Here is a 27,887-nt window from a genome sequence, read left to right as displayed (position 1 = left end):
ATAGCGTCTGACTGCTAGATTTCTCAAATCTTTTTAGATTACTATTTGGACAATAATAAGATGCTTGTGGTGTACTAGTTTGCATGACCATACATGGCTGGCTGACATTCCCTTACATCCCTAACTTTACATTTACATTTTAATCCTTTGTCCACAATGGTCCAGTCTTCTTTTAATATAACATAATGTGTAAATAAATATATTTTATTTATGAATATTTATCAGGTTATGAAGGGACACCAAAAACACTGAGCTAGGAGAACTCTTGCAGTATGTTGGAAGACACATCATTAGCTCAGAAGGAGAGGCCCTGTTTAAACAGTACTTGGATGATGATGCAGAATATTTGTCACTATTCATTTGTTACTCCATTCAGGGACAGACTGAGAAAAACTCCCAGGGTCTCAGGGTTTTCATCATTTAACTAAGCGGTGAGGGCATCATTACCAATAGCCTATGTTTTGCGAACAAAAACCTTTTCAAAATATTGTTGAAATCCAAAATGAGTGGCCCAATGATAGTATAAAGACAGCACATGAATGATATCACCCATAGGTTTCTGAAGCGCAATTTTGAAGCTCGAAGACACCATGTTGGATGTACTACCTCTTCCGCCTCCCAGCTAATCTAAAAATAGACGAAATAAGCCTCAAATAAGCTCAAATAAGCCAGCTCAATGGTACCTGGCTGTCATTCGAAGCGGCCATGCTGTGTAATTTTAAGCCTTATAATTTGAATCAGTGATATTAAATACATACTCAGTACAGTTGTTATAAATGGTGAAATTAGCTATAGAGACCAAAATCATTTTTTGCACCAGGTTGTGAACATGTTTATTTCTGCTGTGAAGACATTTTAACATTGGTGCTTATGGAGGTTTGACTGTTCTGCAGCCAACAAGCATGTGAGCAGGTGTTTTTACGCTTTAGCCATAATACAAAGCCAACAGCTATGGTTAAGAGACTTAGACAGTGAGTGGCAGAGAGGGAGCACCAATAGAGATAAAGCCAGTGAATCAGAGAAATAAAAAGTTATTTTCCATTATTTGTTTCATAGCAGTTCAGTTCATCATACATAAACACACCCACACACCGAGAACATAGCCTAAGTGTGGATTAAAGTAGGGAAAGAGAATGTAAGTGACTAAACTGGTTAAGCATCGTTCTCTACCATTAAACTGGGGACCAGTGTCATTCTGTGCAGTCCACATATAAAACCTTATTCATAGAACTGGATTCTGTTATGTTGGTTCTGAGATAGGCTAAAGGTAGCTTATCTGTATTTCAATGAGCATTAAAAGTACTAACATATCAGTTAAACTGCATGTGCTAAGAACTATTTCAGTTGACAATAACGGGATGTAAAGACCCACAAATACTGCTGAATATCAGTGGGAACTACCTTGATAGAAAGTCAGAGACTTTTTATGTTTCTCAAAGAAATACAATTTAAGTATTTAAGTAGAAGACTTTGGATCAAAATGACTTTAAGGGGGGTGATCGATTAGCTCAGCTGGTAGAACATCCGCCCCATGTACAAAGGCTCAGTCCTTGCCGTAGCGGCCCAGGGTCCGCAGATTCCTGTCACTCCTCAACTGTCTCTATACAATAAACCTGAAAAGGTCAAAGAACTTGGACTGGTTGCACAAGTATTAACTTGCCATCTAGACTTCATGCTAGATTTTTTTTTTTATTTTTTTCTGAACTAAAGTTCAGCCTTTATGATGCAAAAAAAACAGATCACTCTGAAGGGACTAGAGAATTCTTTTGTTATGTTGTTTTAAACTTTGTTCTCAAAAACAGATTTGCTGGTACATTTGCAAATAACTCCATCATTAGACTGCAAGTGTCTATTTTAATCTGTACATGTTGAGGAGACATTTTTTTACAACAATTATGGGATCTGTGATTCATATAAAAATATAAAATATAATAGTTTTTGTTTCTATTCAAGATATAAGATACAATCCAGGATGAAGTAACCTCTCTTTAAAACGCATACTTCATCATCTACAGTGTACACAGGTCTGAAAAATTCAAGATGAACACAGAAAAATATGCATTCTCTGAAGAGAAAATGAAAATTAGTACACTAATATAATAAAACAGTTTATATATCTAAAGCCTAGATAGAGTCAATTTGATTGCTCATCCTGCAGTCCTTGATATCAGTGCATTCAGGGAGGTTACTTATGTTATGCAGGTAAAACTATCTTTTCTTGTTCATAATTATTTTTTGTAATATTTGTATTGCAGAAAAATGTTTAAATATTGAAAACATTAAAGTTAAAATGTCCATTTTGAAAGAAACTTCGCTGACTGCCCACTGTTTATGAGGTACACATGTATGTGTGTTTGCGTGTGTGTGTGTGAGTGAGTGTATGTGTTTGCGTGTGTGTCCTAAATCTCCAGTCAGTCATTCAGTCATGGCAATAACTGTTTCAAGCTCCAGACAGCAACAAATGGAAGCAAATAGTTCATTTTCTTTTCATATCAAAAAGAAATTGCCTTAATGTGCAAAATCAAATCAAACTTGAGATGTCCAATCAGAAATATTTTACATTTTGTGACATTTTGAGTCATACACATAATTAATGGCATCATGGATTTTGCACTTTTGTTTTGATTCCCATTAATGTTCACTGAATCACCATGTCTGTGCTCAATTAGGGTTTCTTTTTACATCCCATTACCTTTCATTCTCCACATTTTCTCCACGGAGGCACAGTGCCATATTGATTTAATTTCATTTGATTGCGGCAGCAGTTCATGGGTTTTTTATAGCAACTTTAAAAAACAGCAGGATTGATCAAAGCAGTAGAAGAAGCCAAAAGAAACACGTGAATAATCAAAGTGATGGCGTAATTTTAGATGAGCGCTGAACTACTGTAGATTGCCTGCGTGTAATTAGTGTGGTTCAGATTGATCTGCTTGCACACCCTGACTTGACAGATCAATTGAAAAAGACGAAAGAGGAGGAGGAAAAGAAGGAAAAGACAGAAGTAGCAGTTCCAAAAAGGCAAGATATAGATTGAAAATGTTATCCTACAGAGGTTGGAGATGGGCAGTCAAGCTTCTGGACAGCTGAGAAGGTTTTGAAGAAGCCGACTACAGTATGAAAACAAGGGCAGGCGTCACACCTTCTCATTGCACCCTTGACAGGTGTGGTGATTTGTGTTTTGTGATTCTTGACCGTGCATGCCTTTCAACTGGAGCTTCATTCCCATTTCCCCATCAGCCAGGATGTCTCTCACAAACGCACTGGACGATAACACAAAGCAATCCATTACTGAGGCGTAAGGTCTACCATCTCTAAGTATCAATTCAAAAGCAGCGAGAGAAAATGATAATAATTCCAAGGCAATGGCTGGAAGCAGCTGCTGGATCTATAAATAGATCGAAGGGGTGTAGTCCACGTGCCAGAGGATTCTTTACTGCACCGCTTTTTCACAGTCAGTCCGAGGGTATCTCTGCATTTATTTATTTACCGAAAGCGCCCCTCCTCCTACTCATTCCTCTCTCTCATTTCTTGCTCACCGCCTTGACTTTTTTGCCTCTTTCCAGTTCCATCTCTTCCTCACCAGAAGATATTTGAAAAAGAATCTTATCATCAGCCTAAATCAATACTTAAAGCTGTGACTCAATCAATCACAGAGAGTACACTGTATACTAAATCCAGTGAAAAATTCATGGAGACGTGAAAAAGTGAATTTTCCCTACAGCAAAGAATCTCTTTCATCTAAGACAATGGAGGATATGTTGTTATGCCTCGCAGGAAAGAAATAATAGTCACAAAATCTACCCTCTTGAGATATCAAGGCATGAAGGTGGAAAGAAATAATTTGCCCAAACACTGATTGTCTGCTAAAACACTGAAGTCATGTTGTTCTCTCTTCTTAATAAACAAAAGTGGGAATCTTAATGTGATTTCTGAACGACTGTGTGTTCGTTCTAGTACAGATGCATATGACATACAGTAATAATCTGTTAAGAAAAACTGTACAAAAGACCAGCTGAAAACAGGAAAAAGCAAATGTATGTTCCTGTTTTCAGACAAACGCCTGGCAAGTGCAAACATGGGCAATGCAAGCATAACATCATTTATTACCAAACAGACCAACTGAGATAGCTGACAGAAAAATCATTGTGCTACACAAACATAACTGCTTTAGAATGTGTTTTCAAGCTTCAATTCCTTGAGGGTGTAGCGTGAAAGAAACATGAAATTATATTATTCACTGCAAACACAACTGTCAGGGTATGCTCGCTAATTCTGAGCAGAACTGAGATGGATTTAGCGTTGCAGCATTTTTCTTTTTATATATATACGCTGTTTTGTTTATATTTCTCCCCCAAATGGCGGCTCAGCGTTGCAGAGCAAAAGCAACGTTAACCTGAAAATCTGTGGTGTTAAAGCAGCTCGTTCACTATTTCATACTTCATGTAAACTTAAGATGGTGCCACACCTGCTGCTGCTGCAAATAAAAATAAAAAAACTATAAAGACTAAATGTGCTCCACATTGCCATGGCGAGAGAAAGAGTGAGAGAGTGAAAGGGAAAGGTACACATTGATTGCCAAAGAGAGAAAATGTAACCATGCCATCCATCAATGCTGCAAACCTGTCATCTGTGGAGTTTACTTGAGAAGCAGGGTAAACAGGAGCTATGCTTGCTCTTTCTCTCTACGGGCTTCCCTTCCACTACTCTGCCGACTGCCCCTGACAGTTTCATAGTCATTCCGCCCGACCTGCGGATGCTCATTCACACCCTTTAAAAAAAAAAGGCAGAATAAGACAATGAATCGAAGCCGAAAGATTTGGCGCTGTCAAATGGAATATAGTGTGCAAGCTGTGCAAATGCTTCTATTGCTTAAATTTGAATAAGAAAGGTTTCTTATTGCCCCATGGCTCAGAATGACTGTAATTCCATGAAGAACGGTCAAAAATAGGCTGGCCAATACAACCATTATTGTACCAGGAGCCAACATGTCTGGCTTTAAAAACCCGTGCTCTGTCTGTAACCATAGCTCCCTGAGAACAGAGTTCTGAGAAACAATGCCCTGCAACAATGCACTGTGGTTAGACAGAGAAAAAGAGAACAAATGAACAGGCAGGAGGTTGAATAGACTCAGACTCAGAGTCATCCTACCTGTCTGAAGCCAAGTCTGTAGGCGACAATGCGGTCCACAGCGTTGGGGTTCATCTGGGTCCACTGGAGCTTGAAGTCGAAGACTCTAGGTCTGTTCTGCCACAGAGGGCTGTAGGTATCATAGTAGAACTCTGGAGGGTAGGCTTTGCCTGGGGATAAAGCAGAAAATAATACTTTATGCTTTAATAGTGTCTTTAAACCAATGACCAACAACTTACTGGACTTGACGCAAATATTAAAAAACGGAATGATTAAAATCGAAGCAGCAGAGGCCACCTTGACCTTGAGTCTCTAGTAGACTCTAGAGTCCAAAACAGTGGATCCTACCCCTGCATGTATAAGCAGTGGCTCCGCATCCAGTTTGTTCATTCAGTGTCAGCTTATATTAACTATTTATTATCTCTTATTTCAAACACAGAGTGGCTGGAATGTTTGTTTAAAGATGTTCATGCTGTTTAGCATAAATAAACTTTGGTGGCTCTGATGTGGTGGCTTTTAAAACTATTATGGTCTATAAGACAGTAGTTTTTTTTGACTGTGGGGCATAGAGCCACTGCAGGGGGAGCATGGATGACCAGTGGAACAATATGGAGTAAAACAACTTTGAATGACTATGATTATTAATTCATTAATTTGATTATGTGGGGAAATAAAGAAACAAGAGTTTGCTGATGCTGTTGTGCTGACCTTAATTTCATTCAAATTCCACTTGCATAATTTTTCACTGGTTTTTACCAGGGGGTTAGGATGAGTCTTTCCTAAATGGGAGCATACCAGAAAGAGTTTGGGAATGTCGGCAGGTACGCCGGTACTGCAGGCTAGAATGAAAAACTTTTAAATTTAATTTGATTTAATATGTACAATGAGTTAAGTGTTCCTTTATTGTGTAAACCTTGTACAGTAAAGAAGCATATTATGAACAATTATTAACAATATTATATTGTACATGAATGACAGACATTTCACTACTGCTTAAATGACAGTGGTTGAACCTGTTGTTAGTGTAACATAACACTTCATAACCTCGGATTTGAACCTGAAAATAATTTTGAAACATACAGCAGCAGTATGCACTTTAGGGGGGGGGGGGGGGGGGGGGGCACATTCAGATAAACATCAGTGTCAAATTGCCAGATTCAACATTGGATGATGGAAACATGCAAAACAACCTACTCCCCAATAACTGGAATCTTTTTTTTTTTTAAGTGGAGGACTAAAAATTATAAACAAACGCCTCACAATACCTTTGTGTATGTTGTTGCTTAATGAACACGCTGACATATTTGTGTGAATCATGGCAGATTTGGAATAAAGCAAAGCTCCCAATGCATTTGCATGATTTTACAGGAAGTTGGTATGAATGTAATTAGTAAAAAAACTATTTTAAAATGTCAGTGTAATTAGGGCTGTATTATTATTATTTAATGAAACTGATGTGAATTATTACTGTATTTTTTTTTTTTTTAGTTACTAGGTTACCATTGTTATTATTAATAGTATTTTGTGCAAACTCTTCCCTGCTGCAGTGGCATTCTTTCATACTTGAGTATAAACATGAACATGTAAGTGTTTTACTTGTAAACATGGTGTTGTATTAGCATGACAAAGATGTATTTGTCTGTGTATATATCTTTTATCCTCACTGTCACTTACTGTCTTCTGTTTGTTCTATTTTTAAACACCCTATATGACATTCCTTGTTGCTGCTATGACCGTATTTTTCCTTAAGGATCATTTTAATTAAGTGTCATCTTGTGTTAAGTGACATCGTACTTTACTGACATTGAATCAAAGCGTGTACAAGGTTGTAGCATGCCTGCCTCATTAATATAAGAATCCATCGCATGCAATAGCAGATCCTACCTGTGCTACCTGTGTGCTAAATACCTGCACAAAGCAAAAAAAGTAATTTCATACGACAGGACTACCACAGAGATCCTCTCAGATATTTTCTTTGAATAACACTTTTTGCTTTGTTTCTGTGAGGACTTATTTTTCTATAGCGATTGCAGCATGAACCAAATGAATCTTTTAAGTTTTCAGCTTTCTAGTCTGCAGCCTGAATTCAGACAACCAAAGTCAGAGTTGGCAGAACATTATATTTTAATCAAGATCTAGAAACAAGCTTACACAATGACCTTGCAAACTAATAATAGTGATTCACCTTCTGTCCCTCTGCTACTCAGGCTTCTTTATTGGAAGGATGGCAATACCCAAGGCATGTGATTTTTAATAACCACGGAGAAAGAGTCAGAGAAGAGACATAGAGAAGCCACTGTTAGCTTAAACAAATGCAACACTAGGATTTGATGCACCCATGTGGAGATGCAGCAAAGTAGTTGATGTATGTCGTGTGACTGGATAAACCTGTCAAGATAGTTTATGTTATTGATTAATTATAATAGAGTTATGTTCCTTAACAGTTTTAGTGGCATCCTGGGTCTCTCCCCATGGACCCGTTGGTATCAAAAGATCCTTAAACCATTTTATTTCCTTTAATTTGATTCTACATATGACGCTCAGGGGAAGTACTAAACTGTGGCTTGGGAGTCTGTGAAGGTCATAGGTTCGAAAGATTAAATGTCTAGTCTAAATTCCCAAATCACAGTAAGACATTAGGCTAGTGGCTCTAAATCTACAGCTGGGTCTGAATATTGTAAAAACAATATTGTTTTCCTTAAACGTTGCATATGAGGGAAAAAAATAATAGGACTTGTTACGCCATCTTATCACTCCAATGGAATCACCACAATAAGTGGATCTGCCCGAGGTAGGAAAGTAAATTTCTCGCAGTTTTTTTCCTGTAGAGATAACTATAACACACAAATTCTCGCCATTGCTCACCGGGGCTGATATTTGAAGGAACCGCAAGCTAGAGAGTGCAAAATAGAGAACCCAGCATCCACTTTTATTTCATCTCCTTTATCAGAGTATAAACTGCTCCACAGAAAACGACATGGTCTGCAGTCAGTTATGAGACTGAAATCAATGGAACAAACTTATCTTTGGGTGAACTGAGTGAACTTATTGTGCTGTTAGTGACCGAGCTGAGTTTGCAAGCTATTTATCAAACTTGCAAACCCAGAGAGGTTGTTGGGTCACTTTCTGGTGTGACTAAGGGTAATGCTGCTCCATATTTTTCTTATTGTCACACACATCGGATGAAAAGACCAAAAAAAAGCTGCTATAGCACTGTGGCTGTGTAGATAAAGCCTCCCAGCCTAAAAACACATCAATGAGACACTGTTTCTTCATTATAATATTTCTTGACAAACTCACAATTTTCTCCTGCTGTTTTAGGCATTATTATGCTGTTTTGAGTATCATTAAGTTCAGTAATGCGTGTCTTCAATAGATCTGATGATGGGATTTGGTGACAATAAGACAAATATAGAACCTGGCATCATCCTTTAAGGACAATTCATATGAATTTAGGAAAAGGCGAATCTGACTGAGCGCTCACTCAGCTGTGTAATTATGCAACATCAGCTGTGAGTGAAGCCAGATGCCAAAAGTATGCATAGTCTTAAGATGAAATCTATACATCAACAAGGGAAACAATATGGTGAGAACACAATCCATAACACACTAGCAAACTTCATTATTTCTTTGAATGCATTGTACAAGTTCAGCTGTAAACACGCTTTAGATATAATCATTCAAATTTAGCGAGGTGCCTTTGTAGGAGGGGAAAAAAACCCGCAATTAGTAGTCTTTTTCGGTCGCTGACTGGTTTGATCAATTCTCATAATCGTCTGTGAAAATCAGTCAAAATCAACACTGTTCTGCATTTTAACGAAATAAATCAGGTTAATGATGCTTTGGGCAGCCTGCTGCAGATCACTTGGCCTTTACATGGATAAAGCTATTTAAAATACAATTGTAATCCGAGTCAAAGGAACACTCATTCATCATTCAGATAAAATCATTCAGAGAGAAAATAATAAGTGAAAGCCAGAAAAGTAGTTAATTATTAACAGTGTAATTTAGTTTGAAATGTTTTGCCCTGGTTATGATGATGCATATCACAAGGCTTCAGCAGTGTACTTCCAGCTGAACCTTATGCTGCCTCCATGGCTTGCTGAGATGTTAATGCAACCAAAAAGAACCCACACATTTGCCATGAAAAAAAATAGAAGAAAAAATACATTCTGCACTTCACTTGGCAGTTTGTCTCTGTATAGAGCCAGCTGTGTTTACAGCATAATGTACAGTAAATGTTACATAAGCCAGGCTGGCAGATACTGTCAGTTGTGTACATGTACTTTATACTTTACAGTGAGGCTGGTACAGAAATGAAGAGGCTGTAATTTGCAGTAGAACAAAGGCAGGGACAATTAATTTAACTCATCTCATTGTATGTTTTCATAAATTATCTTTAAAGATCGCTGCATGGACTCCGCTTTAGGAGTACAGGACTGAAAGGGTTGCATTCATACATGATGTGCACAAGTCACAAAAAGGTGACATTCATTCAAGTGTTTTGAACTAATTACATCAATTGTGTCTTTGAACAAATCCACAATGTCACAAATTTGCCACAAACTGTTTTTCATTCAAATATAAAATGTAATAAAGTGAACTTGCCCGCTCTTCTAATAATATGTTATGTGTGGTGAAGCACATTACCTAACCCACTCTGCTTAAAACAGATAACCCTTGGTGGGTGACATCAAACATAAAGTACAGAAGGCTTAATTGATTTAAAAAAAAAATCCTGTTTATAACAGCAGAACCAATGCAATGACTCATAACAGCTCAGTGAAACCCTTCAGGCAAGAAGTTGACCTTGTTTGCAGACTTCCTTTTCATTTTTTAAGGGTTTATGAACATGTTTTCTTCTTCAGGAAAACACTTTGTCCCGCCATATGGTAAGGCTTGCTATATGGTGCTGGGCTGATGTGTGATGTAGGCTCTTGTGGCAGAAATGACGCTTACATATGGATGCACAGCTGGCCGACAAACCCACCATCAGTGCACAAATAGCCATCTGACTGTAGGGAAAAGACATTAGAGCCATTAGAAGACTTGGTGGTAATTGCTTGGTTGTGTCCTTCTGGGATAGAGAATGAAGTCTGTGGCTTTTTATTATTTAAGGGCAATGGCATTGAACTTCTAATAAGTCACTTCCACCTGAACTATTCAGCTTATTCTTCCTCAATGTCCTCTCTCCTAGACTAATCCACTTGAAAAAAAAAATAATCAAAAAGCCCAGAAAGATTCTAATCATTGATCATATTACCTGGAGTTGGATTTAGTTTGTCTTGTTTGTCTTGTAAATGGAAGGCCGATGTAGAGTGACTAATCCTGTGATATTGTCAGCCCCACCAGTATTTCACGATTTTTTTGTATGATTTTTGCGATCGAAATGACGCGGCATTTTCTGCCCCTTTTTTTGTTGTTTTCTTTACTTGTAAACCGCATCAAAAAGCAAGGCAGACAGATTGAGAAACACTGTTTCTTTTTTATTTTCTGTAAGAATCTTAACATTAGTACTGGAGTGTAAAAACACATTTAGCCCAGTACTGAGTGAGGCGAACAAACAATCAAAATGGTTAAGCAGTCACCCATACGCACAATGCACAAGTGATTCCAACGATCAATGATATAATCTGTACGAGGCCCCATTTTTTAAAAACAGAAGCAGGCCCATTCAACTACTTCAAAACACAGTGAAACAAACAGGTGGGACTTGTAAGTAGTCGCCATCACTAACTAACGTTCCCATGGCGATGTGTGAAAATGGCTGCGCGTGTGGTGTGTGTGTGTGTGTGTCAAACAGGTGGTGTGGAAGACACATCTATACATAACACATATGTGTCGTGGGGAAGGGGCGGCATGTTTGGTTATTTTGCAATAATTGTGCGACATAGTAGGAAATATGCGGCCTCGCAAAAATATGCGGCCTCTTGCTGATTACGCGGTAATCCACGTGATCGCAAAATCGCGAAAAACTGGAGGGACTGTATTGTATTGATATAAAAGAAGCAGAACCACAAAAAGATAGGTTTAAAATAAATAAATAGATAAAAAACACTGAAAAACAGCAGAAAAGATTGTGTCTGTCCTTCAAGCATGGCGGACTCAGCCTGATCACAGATAACATTATTCATATGCTGCCTCTTTACTCTGACCATGTAATGTCAGTCATTACTACCTACAGGATCCATCAATGTCAGTATGTCTCTGAGCTGCAGAAAGTATTTAACATCATCCACAGTTTACTGTGCGGGTGAAGTTCAGCCCAGGTGAACTGACTCAAAGCTAAGGCACAAATGTTCACTGGAGACCAACTCTGATAAGGTTTATAAAGAGATAGAGGAATAGAGGAATGTGCAGGTCTGAAGGTAAAAATCAATCTAGTTTTTATTTTACTTGAAGATATGAAAAATGATTAAGACAAAAATAACACACACATACATAAAAGAAACATCAAATTAAACTAGTCTAGCTTAAAAAAGGCCGGAGAGACCTATTTAAAACACCTCAAAGAGCCAAACAAACAAACAAAAAAATAAATAAAGATGATAAAAACATTAGTCAGAACAGATGATGGATTAAATAATAAAATAATAATATATCAAAATAGACTGAGTGCAGATAAAACAGATCAGAGATAGCAGCTGTGTGTGTGTGTGTGTGTGTCTGTGTGTGTGTGTGTGTGTGTGTGTGTGCAGATATATGCAGATATCTCATTGCAGCCAAATTTTGGCAATGTGTTTCACAATGTGATCGCTGCATCATTAGAAACAATGGGTACAATAAAGAGGGGGAAACTGGGACCATACGAGCACATCATTATGTAGAATCTGAATTCATTTTGTGAGCAAACTCACAAAATGCAGACAATGAATATTTTGTTCTAATTTATGACGGACTGCCAAAAAGAGGAATTAGACATGGGAGAAATGGGGAGCATTGTTTTCTCTTCCTTTGTGCATTTCTGAATTGCAGTAAAACTGCAGCATGCATTGTTTGGGAGACAAGTTGCTGATGAGAAAGAAGTGTGGACTAGATCTGCAGAATTAATCGCATGAATGTTAGAAATGTCAGCGTTAGACAAATTGCCTTAAAGGACACTGCTGATTTTACACATGAACTTCAGTCCACTTGTCATCACAACTTGGGCTTTAAATTTTTTATAGAAATTATTAGTGTGAAAGTGTAAGTGAGTGGAGATACGCTATTGAGTTGCATTATGGGATATGTAGGATACAGGGTTTTAGGGATGTAGCTCATCACAAGCGGCAAACTCCGGTCCTGGGAAATGAAGCCAAAGCAGAAGTACTTTAAACTGTAATTCCCCGAGCGGCCACTTGAGACAGGCTGCAGAAGTGAGTCAGTCTCCATAACCACCCATATTAAAATGCATAACTTTGCAGCAGAAATAAACATGTTTACAGCCTGGTTCAAACGGTTTTGCTCTCTTAAAGTTAAAGTTGCGTATATTTAACAGTGTGGACACTTTTTTTTTTAAGATATTTTTTTGGCCTTTTTGAGCTTTATTTGACAGGAAGAGTGACAGGAATGTGGGGAGAGAGAGAGAGATGGGGAATGACATGAGGCAAAGGGCCACAGGTTGGGATTGAACCCTGGGCCGCTGCGGCAAGGACTGAGCCTTTGTACATGGGGCGGACGCTCCACCAACTGAGCCAAGCAACACCCCACAGTGTGGCCTCTTTGATTGACAGGTAAGTGCCGTTACAGATGGCTTATTCAAGCACGCAGGCGTCGTTTAGCCCACCTCAGGTCCCCCGATGATATATGTCTTTGCAGATATTTAGATTTACCGGGAGGCGGAAGAGGCAGACGTGAGACTATCTCAGCCTCTGCTGTTTCTATTCTCAGTCCCCCAACTTTAACAAGTGTAATACTTAATAGATGGAATCCATGTTTAAATGTCATGTCTGCATATGCTGTGACCTGTGTTTCACCCTGTCACTGCTTCATTAGTACACATTTGCAGCCTAAGGACAGGATGTACAAATGCAGACTGCATAAATCACCGACCGCATCACACTGGAGTGAAAGGAAAGAAGAAAGGCAGCAAAGACTGTGATTTTTTTTTCTTCTGTGCTCTAACCCTGCCAACCATTCAGAGGAACATGACTTCAGCATTTTCTAAAAACTCAGGGTTCCCGTGACACAGAGCCTGAGCCAAAGCACAGTGGTACACATTACATCCCCTCTGAGGGGGCTCTCCCCTGGCACAATTTAATGGCCAACTTGGCCATTACAGCCAACTCGCTGTTTCCACAGATGTCCCAATGGCTTGGCACATGGGCATCCATGCACATGCACACACACACTCCCCTGGCACAATATACTTTTTGAGGAAACATCATTTATATAAGCCAAAGAATGGCCTCATGCCCAACTTTGGTGAGTTTGCATGTGTCTGTCGGCATGGTAACGTGTATGTTTTACATACAATTCATGGAACCACTGTAGCTTCAGGCCAAAACTTCTGACTGATGTTTATTACACATCAACACAGCCTGGGAGAAAGTCTGAGGTAATATCAGGTGTCTACCTACATACACCTGATAACATACTACTACCTTATTGCGTGAACAGTACCAAATATTTCATGAACTTCACCTTGAAGTGGTCTTACAAGTCATGGAGAGGAGCTGATTTCTCTCCAGTAGATTAATTATTTCAGCTACACTACACAATAGTGTTGATCTCATATTGTGCTTATTGAATTTCAAGATAAAATAATCTAAAATAATAAAAAAAACATCTTTAAGAATAGGAGCTGGAATTAAGGGAATGGGGCATGCCAGATTTCATGGATGATGGGAGGAACCAAAGTGGATTTTCTGCACCATGCTCTTGCACTCAGGGGGTTACTAAAAGAGCCTCCATACCTTTGGCAACCACTGAGTCCAGATGGTGGGAATCTGGAGCACTGGGCGGGAGGAATGGAGCGATGGTAGGAGAGAGAAAGAGAGATGGAGGGATGGAGGATGAAAGGGAATGAAGGGGTGCAATAGTAGGCAAACCCCAGCCCTGTTGAGAAAAACAAATGGCTGGAGGGGACTATCTGCTTCTGTCTCTGAGCTCTACCTGTTTCACCAGGGAGGACTGATTTATGATACACACAGGAGGGTGGTGTCCATCTTTCCCTCCAGGCAAGTTGGAGAGAGAGAGACAGAAAACGATAGAGAGAGAGACATTTAAAATGAGAAAGATGAAGAATGAGGGAAAGAAAATATGGACAAAGAGAGAAAGAAAGGGCAAGAGAGGAGATCGAAAAATCGAGTGCAGAGAGGTACGATCAGAAGACAGCAATAGATGGCAAGAAGTAGACGGTATCAAAGAGGAGAGCAACCTAAGTGGCAGAGGATCAAAGTGACAAATACTCCTCCTGTGACCCTGCAGCTCCTGTCTCTAATGGGAGGTCTGGGAGATTGAAACCTTGGCCAGAGTTCCCGCGGTCACTCAGCACAACCAAACTAATTTGGTCCTGTCATAACAACCAACTAAGAGATGGACACTTGCAGCTCTTGTTGAAAAAGAAAAAGAAAAGGAGGCAATCTCTAAAAAAAAATTGGAGGAAGGTGGTAAGTGTGTATTATGTGAAAGAATAGGTTACTTTATAAGACAGGAGCAAAGCTGTCATGGTTGACACTTCCCATTCAAATTGACGATCTATGATTTTTTTTTCTTTCACTCTTTTAAATTAATTGTCTATCATTTCCAGGGACATCCATGCACCTACAACACAGTGTGACAAGGACGGTTACATGTTTGAGGAGGCAATTTTCAGCTGTCCAAAAAAAATTCCCGCTCTTAGACTAAGACTAATTACAAACTGTAGTGCATACTGAAGAAGCTCTTGTAGACATGCATGTGTGGCAACAAAATGGCTGCCATCAAATGCAGTTTCAAGGTGAATGAAACACAGCAGTCCATTTAATACCAGTAATCTGTGCATAAGAATGAAATATGTTAAGTGTATGTATATATATATATGGAGAAATCCAAAGATTGACAGACCTGTCATGTTTAGTTACATTATGACAAGACAGTTACTGTTTAATTATTTGTTATATATATATATATAATATATCTATAGATATTATGACTAATAATATATGTATTATCGAGATTACTATATATCTTATTTCTATATATATATAATATAATCTGTATATATATTAATTATATTTTATATATATCTATATTTTATATTATATATATATTATATATATATCTATATATATACTTATTATATATATATATCTATATATATATATATAACAAATAATTAAACAGTAACTGTCCTGTCATAATGTAACATGACAGGTCTGTCATAATATATCTATATATATTATTATATATATATATTATCTATATCTATATATATATATATAATATAATATTATATATTATAATATATATATATATATAACAAATAATTAAACAGTAACTGTCCTGTCATAATGTAACATGACAGGTCTGTCAATCTTTTGATTTCTCAACTAGTTAAAGTTGTGCCCAAATACTTTGCATTTAAAGAGTGTTACTTCCAAGACCATCAAGTATCTTATAGTTAAGGATCTTATAAGTCTTGTAAGTCTTGGTTGTGTCAAAAAAAAAAAAGAGTACTGTTTTGTTTGGAAGCTGCCTGGAGTTTAGGCTGGTGTTAGCAGCTCTGCCCTGCTCCTTTGATTTGGTTTACACTCCAGCAACCTCATCCAAGCTCATTATCTGAAACACATCAGTGAGTCCTCATCCTAAATGGTTTTTCTCTGTTCTATTAAAAATGAAACAGACTAAAATATGACAAATAAAGCACACACTTGACCCCTGTTATGCCTGTCTAAGTATGTAAGCTAAGAAGCCAAACAGGGTTAAGTTAGAAGGAAATACAAGGATATTTCTCCACGTCGTACCGTCATACATGGTAATACAATGACAACGCTGTTGCTTTATTTCCATGTCTTCTGCGTGGATCATCAACTGAAGGGGACTCTCCTGACATGTACTGTAGCTTTAACCTCACATCAATAAGATCCCTTTTTATGGGGTTTTACTTCAGAAGTAGTCTGCTAAAAAATTAAACAGCCAGCTAGAAGCGTTTTCAACCAACTAACATGGAGTTCATGTTAGATCAATTAGTGAGACACCTACAGCTAATAATCTGCTGTCTTTTCAGCTAGCAAAATCAATGGTCACACCACGTGTGTTTACTGAGAATAGAAAGATTATTATTTGATGACAAGCACTCTTTACCTGTAACCTGGAAGGTGCATTTGCCTGCTCCAGCCTCGTTAATGACATTACAGGTGTATTCCCCCCAGCCGTCTCGATTCAGGCTACGGATGGTGTATTCCGTCTCATCTTTTTGGGCGTCGAAGGCTCCAGCATGGAGCAGCCGGTTTGATAGAAGCCATTCAAATCGCAGCACGCGGGAAGGGTGGGCTCGCAGCACCCTGCAGGTCATCACTACAGGCCTTCCTAGTCCCTGACGCAACTCCATGTAAACCGGCTCCACCGTAGGAGGATCTGAGCGAGAGACAAATGGGCTCAGATGAGTTCAGCTGACATTTGATAGGGACAGGGAAGTGTGTCAAGGATGTTAGTGCAGTGGAAATATGAAAAAAAAGGATAAAGAGGGCAAAGAAGAGAAAAGAGAGAACAAGCAGTGACATCTATACAAGACAGACGCTTCAGATGAGGCCGTCTCGGACAGAGTGGTTGTCTCTGACCTCCAGACATTTTTAAAGAATAAATCTGGAAGAGAGAAAAGACAGTCAGAATGTTATTAGCTATAGTAGTTAAAATGTACACAAGGACATGTTATGAAAGAGTGAGAACAAAAGGTAAAATGTTAAAGTTCAAGCTCACTGACCGAAGCTCACTGAAGAGCATGAAAATGAAAATGGCAGCTTAAATCATGGACAGACAGCAAAGGGAAAAGAAAGATTTTCAAGAACAGTCTAATATTGTAACATGAGTGGGAGAAAAAGTGTGCGATTTAAACACATTGTAACTAAACTTTAAATAATCAGCACTGCAAAGTCAATACACCACAGCATTAAATGAAAAATGACGAGTGAAAACAATTGTGGGGAGAGCGGCAATGGGTGCAGGAAGATCAATTTTGCAGAAAAACTAGAACAATGTTCTGAACGAAATCAGTCACGCTTCACGGAAAATTGGTAACAGGATGATGAAGTGCACCTCAAGCTTTCAAAATGGAAAATTAATAACTTAGTTGAGTATCTGACAGCCTTCACCTCTTCCCACACAGACAACCTGGCAGTGAATTATTTAGCCTGTCGTCTCCGAGAAGTGAGAGGCTGGATATGACCTCGGTGCAACCCGAACTCTTTCTCTTCAATGTATAATGTGTTATATTTTATCAGTTATATGTGTGCACACAAAACTGGTGCGGCCTTATGAGGACAGGATGTGCGTAAGCACTTCTGCATGCAAGAGTAAAATGGTTATGAATAATTTCCCCCCATCTTAAGCACCTTTGCTCTTGACATGCTCATACAGATGCTTGACAAAAGTCACCGGCAGGGCTTGAAAAACAACAGTGAGAAGGAGAACACTGAGGAGAAGAGACAGAATGACACAGAGGTCCTTAATTGCCTGAAATTTGCATAATTCCTGACAGAGTAAAGGAGAGGTGGGTAGCTATAGCCAAGGTTGGGGATGGTACTTTTTAAAATGTAATATGTTACAGATCACTGATTACCTGATTGAAACTGTAATCTGCAACATAATCTTCTACATTATTCACACACGGTAATATAATCTAATTACTGCCTTCCAAACTTGATAGGATATGCAATTAAATGAACAGTTTATTAAGATTCACAGCATATAATTTGATAACACTCTTAATGTCATTATCTACAATCTTAATCAGCCATATTTTTTAAAAGATGTGAAATTTCACAAGCTAAATCTCTTTAAGGAATCCAATAAATATTCGCTTGTTTTTCAGTATATTATTTTCTGTGTTTTTGGAGTAGCTAATTTTATTATTTATTTTCCGCTGCACATAATTGAATTAACCTCAATCAAGCCTGTAGAGCAGAGCAGGTCAGATCCTGCTTTGCAGGCTCCATGACACAGAAACGCACTGAGAATTGTGGGCTGTAGACATCATAGGGAATGCAAAATAAAACACCAGCATAACAATCCAAAGTGGGATTTTACATCCTTGTCCTCAATGCTAATTATCACACAATGCACTCGAAAATCTGTATTGAATTAACACAACAGCTACTGTGGTATGATTAATGACACACCATTAGAACAGATAATGACTGAATGACTGAAAAATAATAATCAGAACACATGGGAATGAAAATGACAAAAAAAAAAAAAAGTAAACACAAACCTTCCAAGAGGTTTGGACTGAAACGGAAAAACAAGTTTGCCTCTTTTACCTGATGCTGTTCACCAGGTGGAGAGCAAAGTGGCTTTCATCTCCGCTAAATGAAACAGCAATCAGTTTCCTCCTTCAAATGAGCCTTGCCTGGGCTTTTACCCAAACTCAATGCCTTATCTCTGACTCCAAAAGAAGGTCCTGTATCTCTACTTATCACATTAAAATTGTAGATTTGTGTGTGGCTGTGAATCACAGCCCAGCTCCACAGCCTCCCTGAGTGGCACTAGACCAAATTGCAGTAAGTGCATATCCATTGACATAGAAAGACAAATGAAGACAACGTCTGGGTCTGCAGCAAATGAAAAAATCTCTTATATAACCAAAACATCCTTTAAACAAGGGCACATGCCTCATCTCCCCTCTGTGCATCTCCTGTAAAAACAGCTGCCCAGTGAACACGAGGAGAAAGGAGCGAAAAGGTCCTGTGTGATATTCCCTGAGCAGCGCTCTCCATGGTTAGTGTAACAGCGAGGGCGGCGAGGGCTCCAAGTTGCTGTAAGTCACAGGCGGAAGGAAAACCCTGAGCACCGGCTGAGATGTAATCCATCATCAGTCACCGGTGGATACCTTGACAGTAATGTGGTGAAAAACAACATTTAGGAGCACGGAGGCCTTTTCCCGGCGGTTCATATAGACCGCCATCTACGGGGAGGTGGACAGAACAAAGACATGGGTATACATGTGGGAAATACACACGTGTGTGTGCGGCAGACTGAAGTGAATTTGTGTGCATGCATGCACCTGCCTTATGAAATACCGCGTGACTGGTTTATAATAAACTACAGCTTCAGGCAAAATGGGTTTGTGTTTCTACTATGTGCTTCGGGTGAGTGCATCAAGAGAAGGACATGTTACTCCTGTGGGCAAGCCTGCAAGAGGAGATTGTGCTATAGAGTCTGTGCATGTCAATGTGAAGCGTGTATATGTGACTGCATTCATTCTATATGGTTGGATGTTTTTCATTTTTCTTTCATCCCTTTTCTCCCTGAAGCAACAGAATGGTTTTGCTCACTAGAGGCCAGGGGAGGTAGAGATACCTCAGACTTTTTAAAAGTAACAATAGAAAGAAACTCCATGAAAATGTCATTTATTCAAAAAAGACAGGACAAAAAGGAGCTGAGTAATGATAGGGCTTATAAAGGTGTGAATGCTATCATAAACTTTTCAACAGACTTAATGAACTGACAAGTAAAACCATTTTGACCTCTTAATTGAGGAAAATACTTGCGCTATTAAACATATGAGTTACTATGGTTATGATATGATTTGCATAAATACTGTATATCATACAGATGGATTATAAATTACTTCTTCAACAGACCTGAACGCAATCGGATTAATCAAGTGTTTAGCCTTTGAAATGATGTTAAACATCTGTTTGAAATAAAATCCTGTGGTTGGTTGCTTTGTTTGTTTGGACCGCGATCATACTTTTCAAATGGTCTCAGTCTGGTTGTTTGGTTCCATACAGGTTTCGATTGACAGATTTCACCACCCCAAATGAACAGCACTACGCAGCCGGTATTCACAGCATCACAGAATCTAGTCTAGATTCTCATATGAATGTAATACGGTATGTGCGCTTGTATACATGCTGCATTTCATCCTGACTCATGCTGTACTGTTGAAATCAGTGGTGTGAACATGGACAATTTACTGAACCGGAAGTGCAGAAATGCAGATGAATTTAAAACATGCCTGTGTGAAATAGGCTGATTGCCGTATTGCTTCTTACAATTGTCTTTGAACCCACTTGGTCCAAAAAACTTCACGCTAGACTCTCCACTTCTTTGGGTCCTGAGCAATACACTTGCCCTGATTTAAGTGTTAGTTAAGTGAAGTTAAGTTTAGCAAGACAAAATGGCAAACTTACAAGACTTTGCTACAGTCTCTCTGCTCTCTGTTTCTTCATCTGTGAAGGAATTGGGGAAAAAAAGCCATGTGTCTGATGCAAGTAAAGGCCTGGTTCTCTCTGCCACTGCGGTAAATAAAGGCCCTGGCCACTGTTTGAGAACTTAAAGTATCCATTATATCATGCAAACATGTCAGTAGCAGTTTAGTGTTGCATCTGGTTAAGGTGGAGCCAACGTATTGATGGGTAGTTTAGCCTGGCGATTATCATCCTAGAGGTTGTAGCCCCTAGTGGGAGTAAAATAAATGTGGGGAGTCATGAGATGAGAAAATCCGAATCAAACACTTGGCCACTACAGTGAGGTCTGAGCTTTTGCACATAGGGCGCTCAATCTACCTACTGAGCTAACTGGCACCCCTGGGCTTCACACAGTTACTTAAATCATCTGAGAAGTTCAGAAGAGAAATCACTTTCTGGTGGAGCTGCTCATAGACATACCACTCTCCACCAATTTCATATTTTACAGTGTATTATATTTTATACTATGTGTGTGTGGAGTAAAAAATACAACATTCATATATAAATACCTTAAAATTATACATGAGTATATGTGGTGACTGGTGTGAAATTGGTGTTCCTTGTTGATGAATCCATTTACTGTCTGTTGCTACATGTTGGACTAACATGTGACATCGATTCAGAAATATGTCACGTTTTCACACAGCAGCAGCATGCGGGAGTTTAAAAGAAACAAAAGCCTTGTTTAAGAATGGAATCAAAAGCATCTTGCACAATGCCATTTAGTCATTTAGCTGATGCTTTTATCCAAAGTAACTTACAAAAAGGGAGAATTTAGAGGGGGGTAAATTTAGTATGTCCAGTGGTACTCTACTACCTTTTAAAAGGAACAGAGAGACACTCCTGCGTCTGGTGGAAACTGGTGGTGCGTTCCAACCTTTGTGGCATAACATGCTTCAATATCAGGTCTTTATAGAGGAAATAACATTCATTAGGAAGTCAAACTGATCTGCACAGAATATGAAATGATAACCCTGATTCAACTGATTTATAATGAGTCCCTGTGATGAATAATGTAGGCAAATGCTGCTCCGCATCAACGCGCCCTCCTTCCCAAACACTACAGACGCTTCAAACAATGAACTTAAGCAGCATCTACATTACCATATTGTAATTAAAACTTAAGGATAATATATGAACTTGAAAATAAAATTAATGATAATCAGTGGAGGCTCTTCACTGAGAGGACTGGCCTGGTGATCCGCTAATAGGTTTAACTCATCACTGTCATTGACCAAGTTATGAATTATTCTGTCTATGCCATGTGCAGACTTCTGTTTACAACCTACAGATTCGCTGACCTTTTCTGGTGTGCATTTGATACGGCCGATCAATTCAATATTGTTCCATAAAAAAAGGTTATTAAAATTTCATCCCCAAATGTGGTGTGTGAGCCCTGCTGTAATGCAAAAGATTAATTTGCTGGCGTTAGGCTAATGTGAATCGCTCTAATATGATTCACATTAGAGTGGGCCTCGGGGGCCAGCATTGCAGGCCTTCTTGATGCAGAAAGGAAAATTAATTAAAAACAATAATTGTGTAATTCTGCTCATTACTTTTGCCCGGACGTTAGCTCTTTATCCTGGTGTGTCTTTTTGATGTATGTCAGATAGCGAGTTGCTTGCTCAGGGGGACAATCGCATGGTTGCGTCAGGCAGGTGTCACGGACGATGTAAGGAGGAACAGAAGGGAAGCGTGGATAAAAGATTCCTGTGCATCTGGGTTCAAGTAGAGCTTGATAACTCTCAATCTGACAGACAGTGGTATCTAGGACAGGACACCACTGTACGCCTCCTTCTTCCCTCTATTTCTCTCTTTTTCTTCACTCCCTCTCTCAAGCCCCTGGATCATGCCAAGTCAGTTTGACTAAGAACATTAGGGTGTCACAGCTTGGGATTTGGCGTTTGCAATTCTATTAGAGAGACGATTCTAAAGGCAGACGTCTTCCATCCCCTCTACCTCTCCTGGCGTTGCCTCTGCCAGCCAACAGATGCAGGTTTTTACATATCAAAGCTGTTGACTTGCCAGAGTCGTTCCTTCACGCCTCTAATGCTCTTTGCTTCAGAGGACTGTACCTCGGTCCCTTGATCAAGTTACTAAACGCGGCTTTGCACATGGCTCACCACCAAAGGCGGGTGGCACACGCTGGGACCTGGAAATGCAGGCGAGAAAAGCATCTCAGAGGGATTGGCTGGTGCTTACACACCATGAGACAGGCCAAGAGAAAGAAGGGAGGGGGCATACCAACAGTCGTACTGAGCAAACAACAAAAGCGGGGTCGGGTTGTGTTAATAAAGTAATTTCGGAAGCTGAGAAAGACGAGCAAAAGGTCTGCGTAATTGGCAAACGCAAGGGAGTCAACAGTGCGTTGATGTGTACACATGGTGGACACACATTTACCCAATATACTTGTGTCAAAGCAATCTAACACCTCAAGTATGGATTGTTTTTCTGGTTTTTAAACTTGGGCTTTCATGCCAGCTACTAATAAGTAGAGGTCAGGACATGCCTTGCTGGGTGTCTTGTACTGTGCGTGTCATCTTATGACGCAACCGCATGCCAAGGCGAATCTATGTGTTAGGAGGAAACGATTTAATGGTCTGTGTCTTTCTTGGGAGTCTCCTCGCCTCCTGAGGCATGTCTTCTCTCTATCTGTGTGTCACTAACAACAATCACTCCCTGTAAGTGACCCCTGTCCACTGTCGAGGGAAGCAGCCACGGTGTGTGATAGGCGGTGACCTTTCCCAGGCTGGAGTCAGAGGAGAAAAACCTTGCCTGAAAACAGCCGTGATACTGACCTCCACCTTGACATGAGTTCATTGAAAGGTTCTAGTCCTTCATGGGAGTTATGTCTCTGCTTTTTGAAAATACAGTTTCAGTGTTCACTACATCATACATTTAGATAGGATTTAACTGGATCTGGATCTTTTGTATTCATTCATTCAAGGTCATTTTAATCCTCTTATCCTTTAAAATCATTTGTTATACCAGACAACATGGTAGTTCTTATTCTTTTTATTGGTAACATCTCATCCGTCTTTTCATCTCTATGATTACTCTTGATCAAATCTGATTTTCTTTAGACCGGGGAGGACATGTTGACTTCCTTCCTCCTCTACAGATCTTCTTTTGTGTATTCCAGTGTGTTTAAAGACCACAATACACATCTCCAGCTCATTTATGATCAACATGGTAGGAGATACTCTGTGGCTGGATTTCAATTTCTAAACTACAGCACAGCGTTTTATTTTATGGTATTGTATGTCTCTTTCAATAACTTAATTTCCACACAGGTAATGTGTCACGCTGTTCACAGTGAACCATTTTATTGAATACTTGTTTTGTAATATAACATACAGTGTGAAGGACGGCCAGAGGTGGAGGAAAGGCAGCAGTTTGACAAACCTTAACCCTGATCTCTACTTACAGAGCTAGACTAATTAGATAAGTTCTCTACCCACACAGCCTGGGGATCAGCAGGTCCTGCTACGGTTATAATAGTCATGGTCAGAATGTGTTGGCGTTTGTGTTTTATTATGTGTATATAACAATATGATATCATAACAGAAGTTTATGGCTGTTAGAAAATATTACTAACAAGCTAATTATTCCAAATTATAATATGACTAAAAATCTATAGCTTAACAATCTGCATCGGCGTACTGATCAGAATTCTGGAAAGATTTCACCAAACAAAGATCATCTTTATATGTGGTTATATATGTGAAGAAGGACCTCAAAAATGTGTTAGTATGTAGTAATATAATCAGGACCAAGATTCTTCACTTGTTTTTAATGCATCCTCAAATACCAGCCAGAAGAAGACCACCTTTAAAAAAACTAATGCTGTCAGTCAAAGTGCAATGAGTTGAGGTGCATTAGCACCACATACTATATTGGAGTATGAACTACAAAGCAGAAAGGAAATGAAATTATTTAAGAGGCACTGGATTACTTACACATTACTGTCATCATGTTGCTTTTGACATGATGAAGATTGATTTTTTATGAAAAATCATTTATCATATTTTTTTGTCAATATCTGTATTTGTGACACCCCTGCTGTTAATAAATATGTATTTTTTGTACACTCAAATGAATTTCAATTTCAGCTTAACAAACACAAGCTGCTCCCCCACAAATAGATCTAATGCCTAAAGATAGAGAAGACACTTTGGTCTCATGCCTGGTGGACACTGGCACGACTTCAAGACTGTCAGCAGATTATCTCCTGCAGCCTGTGCTCTGATGGACATTAGGGGTTAACTTTTTTATTGATTTTTTTTTCTCCTCCCATGATGTCTTAATTGCAAAAGAAACTACCCCATACGACTTTATTTTCATTCACTGTGAAAAAGACCATTCTAGCTGGAGGACATTTTATGTTCTTAATCGTCTATAAAAATAACAACTCTCAGCTTAATCAAAAAAAAAAAAAAAAAAAAAAAAAAAAAAAAAAAAGCCTTTTATTTTAACTGGACCCTGATTAAATGTGTCATCTTTTATTTGTCACTGATTTACAGATGAAGCTGTAGCAACGCGTCGTTGCCTCAAAAGCAGAAAGAAAAGAGTTTTTTTCATTCATTGCTGGGTAATTTTAGCTGTTGACCAAAAAGCTTCTGGACAGTTTGTGCTTATTTCCATTCTTCCTGCTCTGAGAAAAATGGTACACAGAATACAGTATGTGCCCCCGCTGCTTTCCAAATGGTAGGCAAGATCACTGTGACCTATTGTTGCTTGTGGCAGCAAACGGCTCTCTGCTGAGAGGGAGCAGCAGCATCCATTCGTCAACTTTTTTTTTTTTTAAATAACTGAAGCCAGGGTGCTATGTGGATGTGTGTTAATATTTCATGTGGTGGTAGATATTTCAATGCAGTTGTTATTTAAAAGAAGGACTTGGGGAAATGTTCATCATTAGGGTGTTGAAAGAACATACAGCATACATACAAACTATGATTTCAAAAAAGTCATTAACATTAATTTTACATTCAACAATTCTTCTCTCTCGCACCACACCATCTTTGAAAAAGGCTGCAGATCCACAGAGTGTTGCTAATGAAGGACATCTTAGAGTCCAAATCCTTTGTTTACTTTTTACTGTCAGCATTGGTGCGTACCAAAGCCACTAACCTTTGATATGGGGCTGTCATTACTGCATAATCATAATCAATTCAGCCAAAAAAAATTGAACACAGCCTTCTTCAAAGCACATCAAAACTTCATTAATTCTCTTAACGCAGCACAGTGGGTAACAGCTAAGCTGAAACGTGAATGCCATAGCAAAGAGTACACTAAAACTCTTGAAAAAATGAGGGCAGAATTGTGCGCTATTCTTTGTCGGCAAGAACAGAAACAGGACCCACTCTTGTTCCCCTTCAATCAAAATACTGGTAGTGGGTGTGTCAAGTTCATCTTGAATCAAAAACTCTGGTCAAGCTGTGGCCATAATTCTTTTTTCTTTGTTCACACTTAAAAATTAGTGGTTATTTTCCTGCAGTCTTATGTTTGGCAAGTCTAATGGGGAGGACATAAAACATGGCAGGCAGCATAGAGTGTGTTAATTGCCATTTATGTCAGAGTAGTTTAGGAGTGACAGCACAGGTTCCTTCCAGATTAGTGTAAATTGAGATGGAAGAACGTATGGATTAACTAAGTAGGTCATGAAGAAAAACAATGAGCCATTTCTTTCCTATCCATCTTTAGTTCTTTTTTTTCCAGTGGAAAGAAACTTCCAGTGACAACGCTTTGAATCCCTGACATTCATTCAAAATATTCCACTCAAATTTCCATAAATGAATACAAAATGAATACTAGTGGGAATAAATTATCCACTCGCTAATTAGCCGTTAAGCCATCTTTGAATGTCACATCTTAAGGAGTGGATGGGGTTCCTCAATGAGCTGCAGTGACGGGGGGTCTAAGGCCTGGGGATATGGGACACAGTCTTTGGGTCTTTTCTGATACACACACCCACACACACAGGCGCGCAAACAAATTTGCAGACAGACCCTAATAAGTGCGGACATCAGTATCTAGAGCTTTGTGCCTCCATTAATATTAGTTCTGCTCAGCTCATGCTCAGCAGATAAAAGTCTTCCGCTTAGTGTAAGAGGTGGAGTCAGAGCGGTTTCCTCTCAGACCTGACTGCGGGTACCAGGGGATTGGACTAATTTTACACCCTTCAGAAGGAAATTGGATGGGCGTGGAAGGAAAGAAATGGGAGAATGTTCAATTTTGGCCACACTGGGCTAGAACACAAAGATTAATTACCCTGCATACGTTGACAGTAAATCACAGAGACAATGACAAACCAAACATACAAGAGATACTCACATACATCACTGTTGCGAGTTATACCACAACACTGCAACATGCATTGTATACACACATACATGGACAAAAATACACACAGTCTGTCTACTTACATTGTACGATCAGCTCCACCACAGCTTCCCGGGGCTTTACGTTGAAACCATTATACTGGCTGGTCTGGCAGCGGTATGAGCCCGTCATCTCCCTGGACACATTAACAATACGCAGCACACCATCGTAGCTCTCCATTTGCATGCTGCCATCCGGCATGGGTGCCTCTTTATCGGCTCGCGACCACAGGATGATCGGCTTGGGCTTCCCTGAAACAAGGCACTCCAGCTCCACTGTGTCACCCTCGCGGGCCACCAGGGGGGACTTGCCCCGGGGGACTGTCAGGTTGGGGGGAACTAAGAAAGAGAAAAACAGAGGAGGGACTGATATGGGGCTCTAGAAAGTCAGCAGACGGGGTAAAGGGAAATGGTCGATTGGGGGGAGAAGTATGGGGTGGGGGCAAGCGAATGAGCATCCAAGTCGCAATGGCAATGAAGCTGAGTCTCAGCCACACACACAGCTTGTATGGGAGGACCATGCGGATATTAGAAGCAGCAATGGCTAACAGCTGGGACTGGGCGATCTGAGCATGTAATTTAATGCAAAACCAATCATGGAGGCAGCAGTGAGGAAGTTAAATGCACTCAAGCAATGGCAAACAATGAACAATGCAATGAAGAGCTGACAAGCAAATGCACTTGGTGACTGTAACATTTGAAGAAAATGATCAACAACAGCTCTGTTTGACCAAGTTTCCAGGCACTAAGAAGCCACATGAAATAAAATAAACTTTTTGGACGGAGCTAATCTAGCTGTTTCCCCCATCATTCAGCCTAAGTTAAGTTAAGCTAACTGTCTGCTCTGGCTGAGGCTTCATATTTATATGAAATTCCTTGATTCACTTAATCGCCGCTCCATCTCCCTATCGCTCTCATTCATTCATCCTTTCAGCTCATTTGGATTCACTCACTCTCTCTCGCTTTATCTCGCTCTTTTCAGATTAGTCAAAAACCTGGCAACCCAACT

At 39.4% G+C, this 27,887-nt stretch overlaps 1 protein-coding gene across 3 annotated transcripts in view; it reads right to left on the bottom strand.

Moving 5' to 3' along the window:
* The window catches only part of LOC104919830 (MAM domain-containing glycosylphosphatidylinositol anchor protein 2), a 242,050-nt gene that overhangs the window by 30,218 nt on the left and 183,945 nt on the right, over positions 1-27,887 (bottom strand). For 2 of the 3 annotated variants that reach the window (XM_019279067.2, XM_010731923.3), the window contains exons 12-14: positions 26,924-27,217; positions 16,393-16,665; positions 5,149-5,297 (exon numbers count right to left, since the gene is read on the bottom strand). In XM_019279067.2, the coding sequence (XP_019134612.1) occupies positions 5,149-5,297; positions 16,393-16,665; positions 26,924-27,217 (716 nt within the window). Of the gene's footprint in view, positions 1-5,148; positions 5,298-16,392; positions 16,666-26,923; positions 27,245-27,887 lie in introns of all 3 variants that reach the window. The other variant, XM_019279065.2, reaches the window with a different exon arrangement.

The sequence above is a fragment of the Larimichthys crocea genome, chromosome XI (genome assembly GCF_000972845.2).
Source record: "Larimichthys crocea isolate SSNF chromosome XI, L_crocea_2.0, whole genome shotgun sequence".
NCBI lineage: Eukaryota > Metazoa > Chordata > Actinopteri > Sciaenidae > Larimichthys > Larimichthys crocea.
This window is presented reverse-complemented; position numbering and strand designations above follow the sequence as displayed.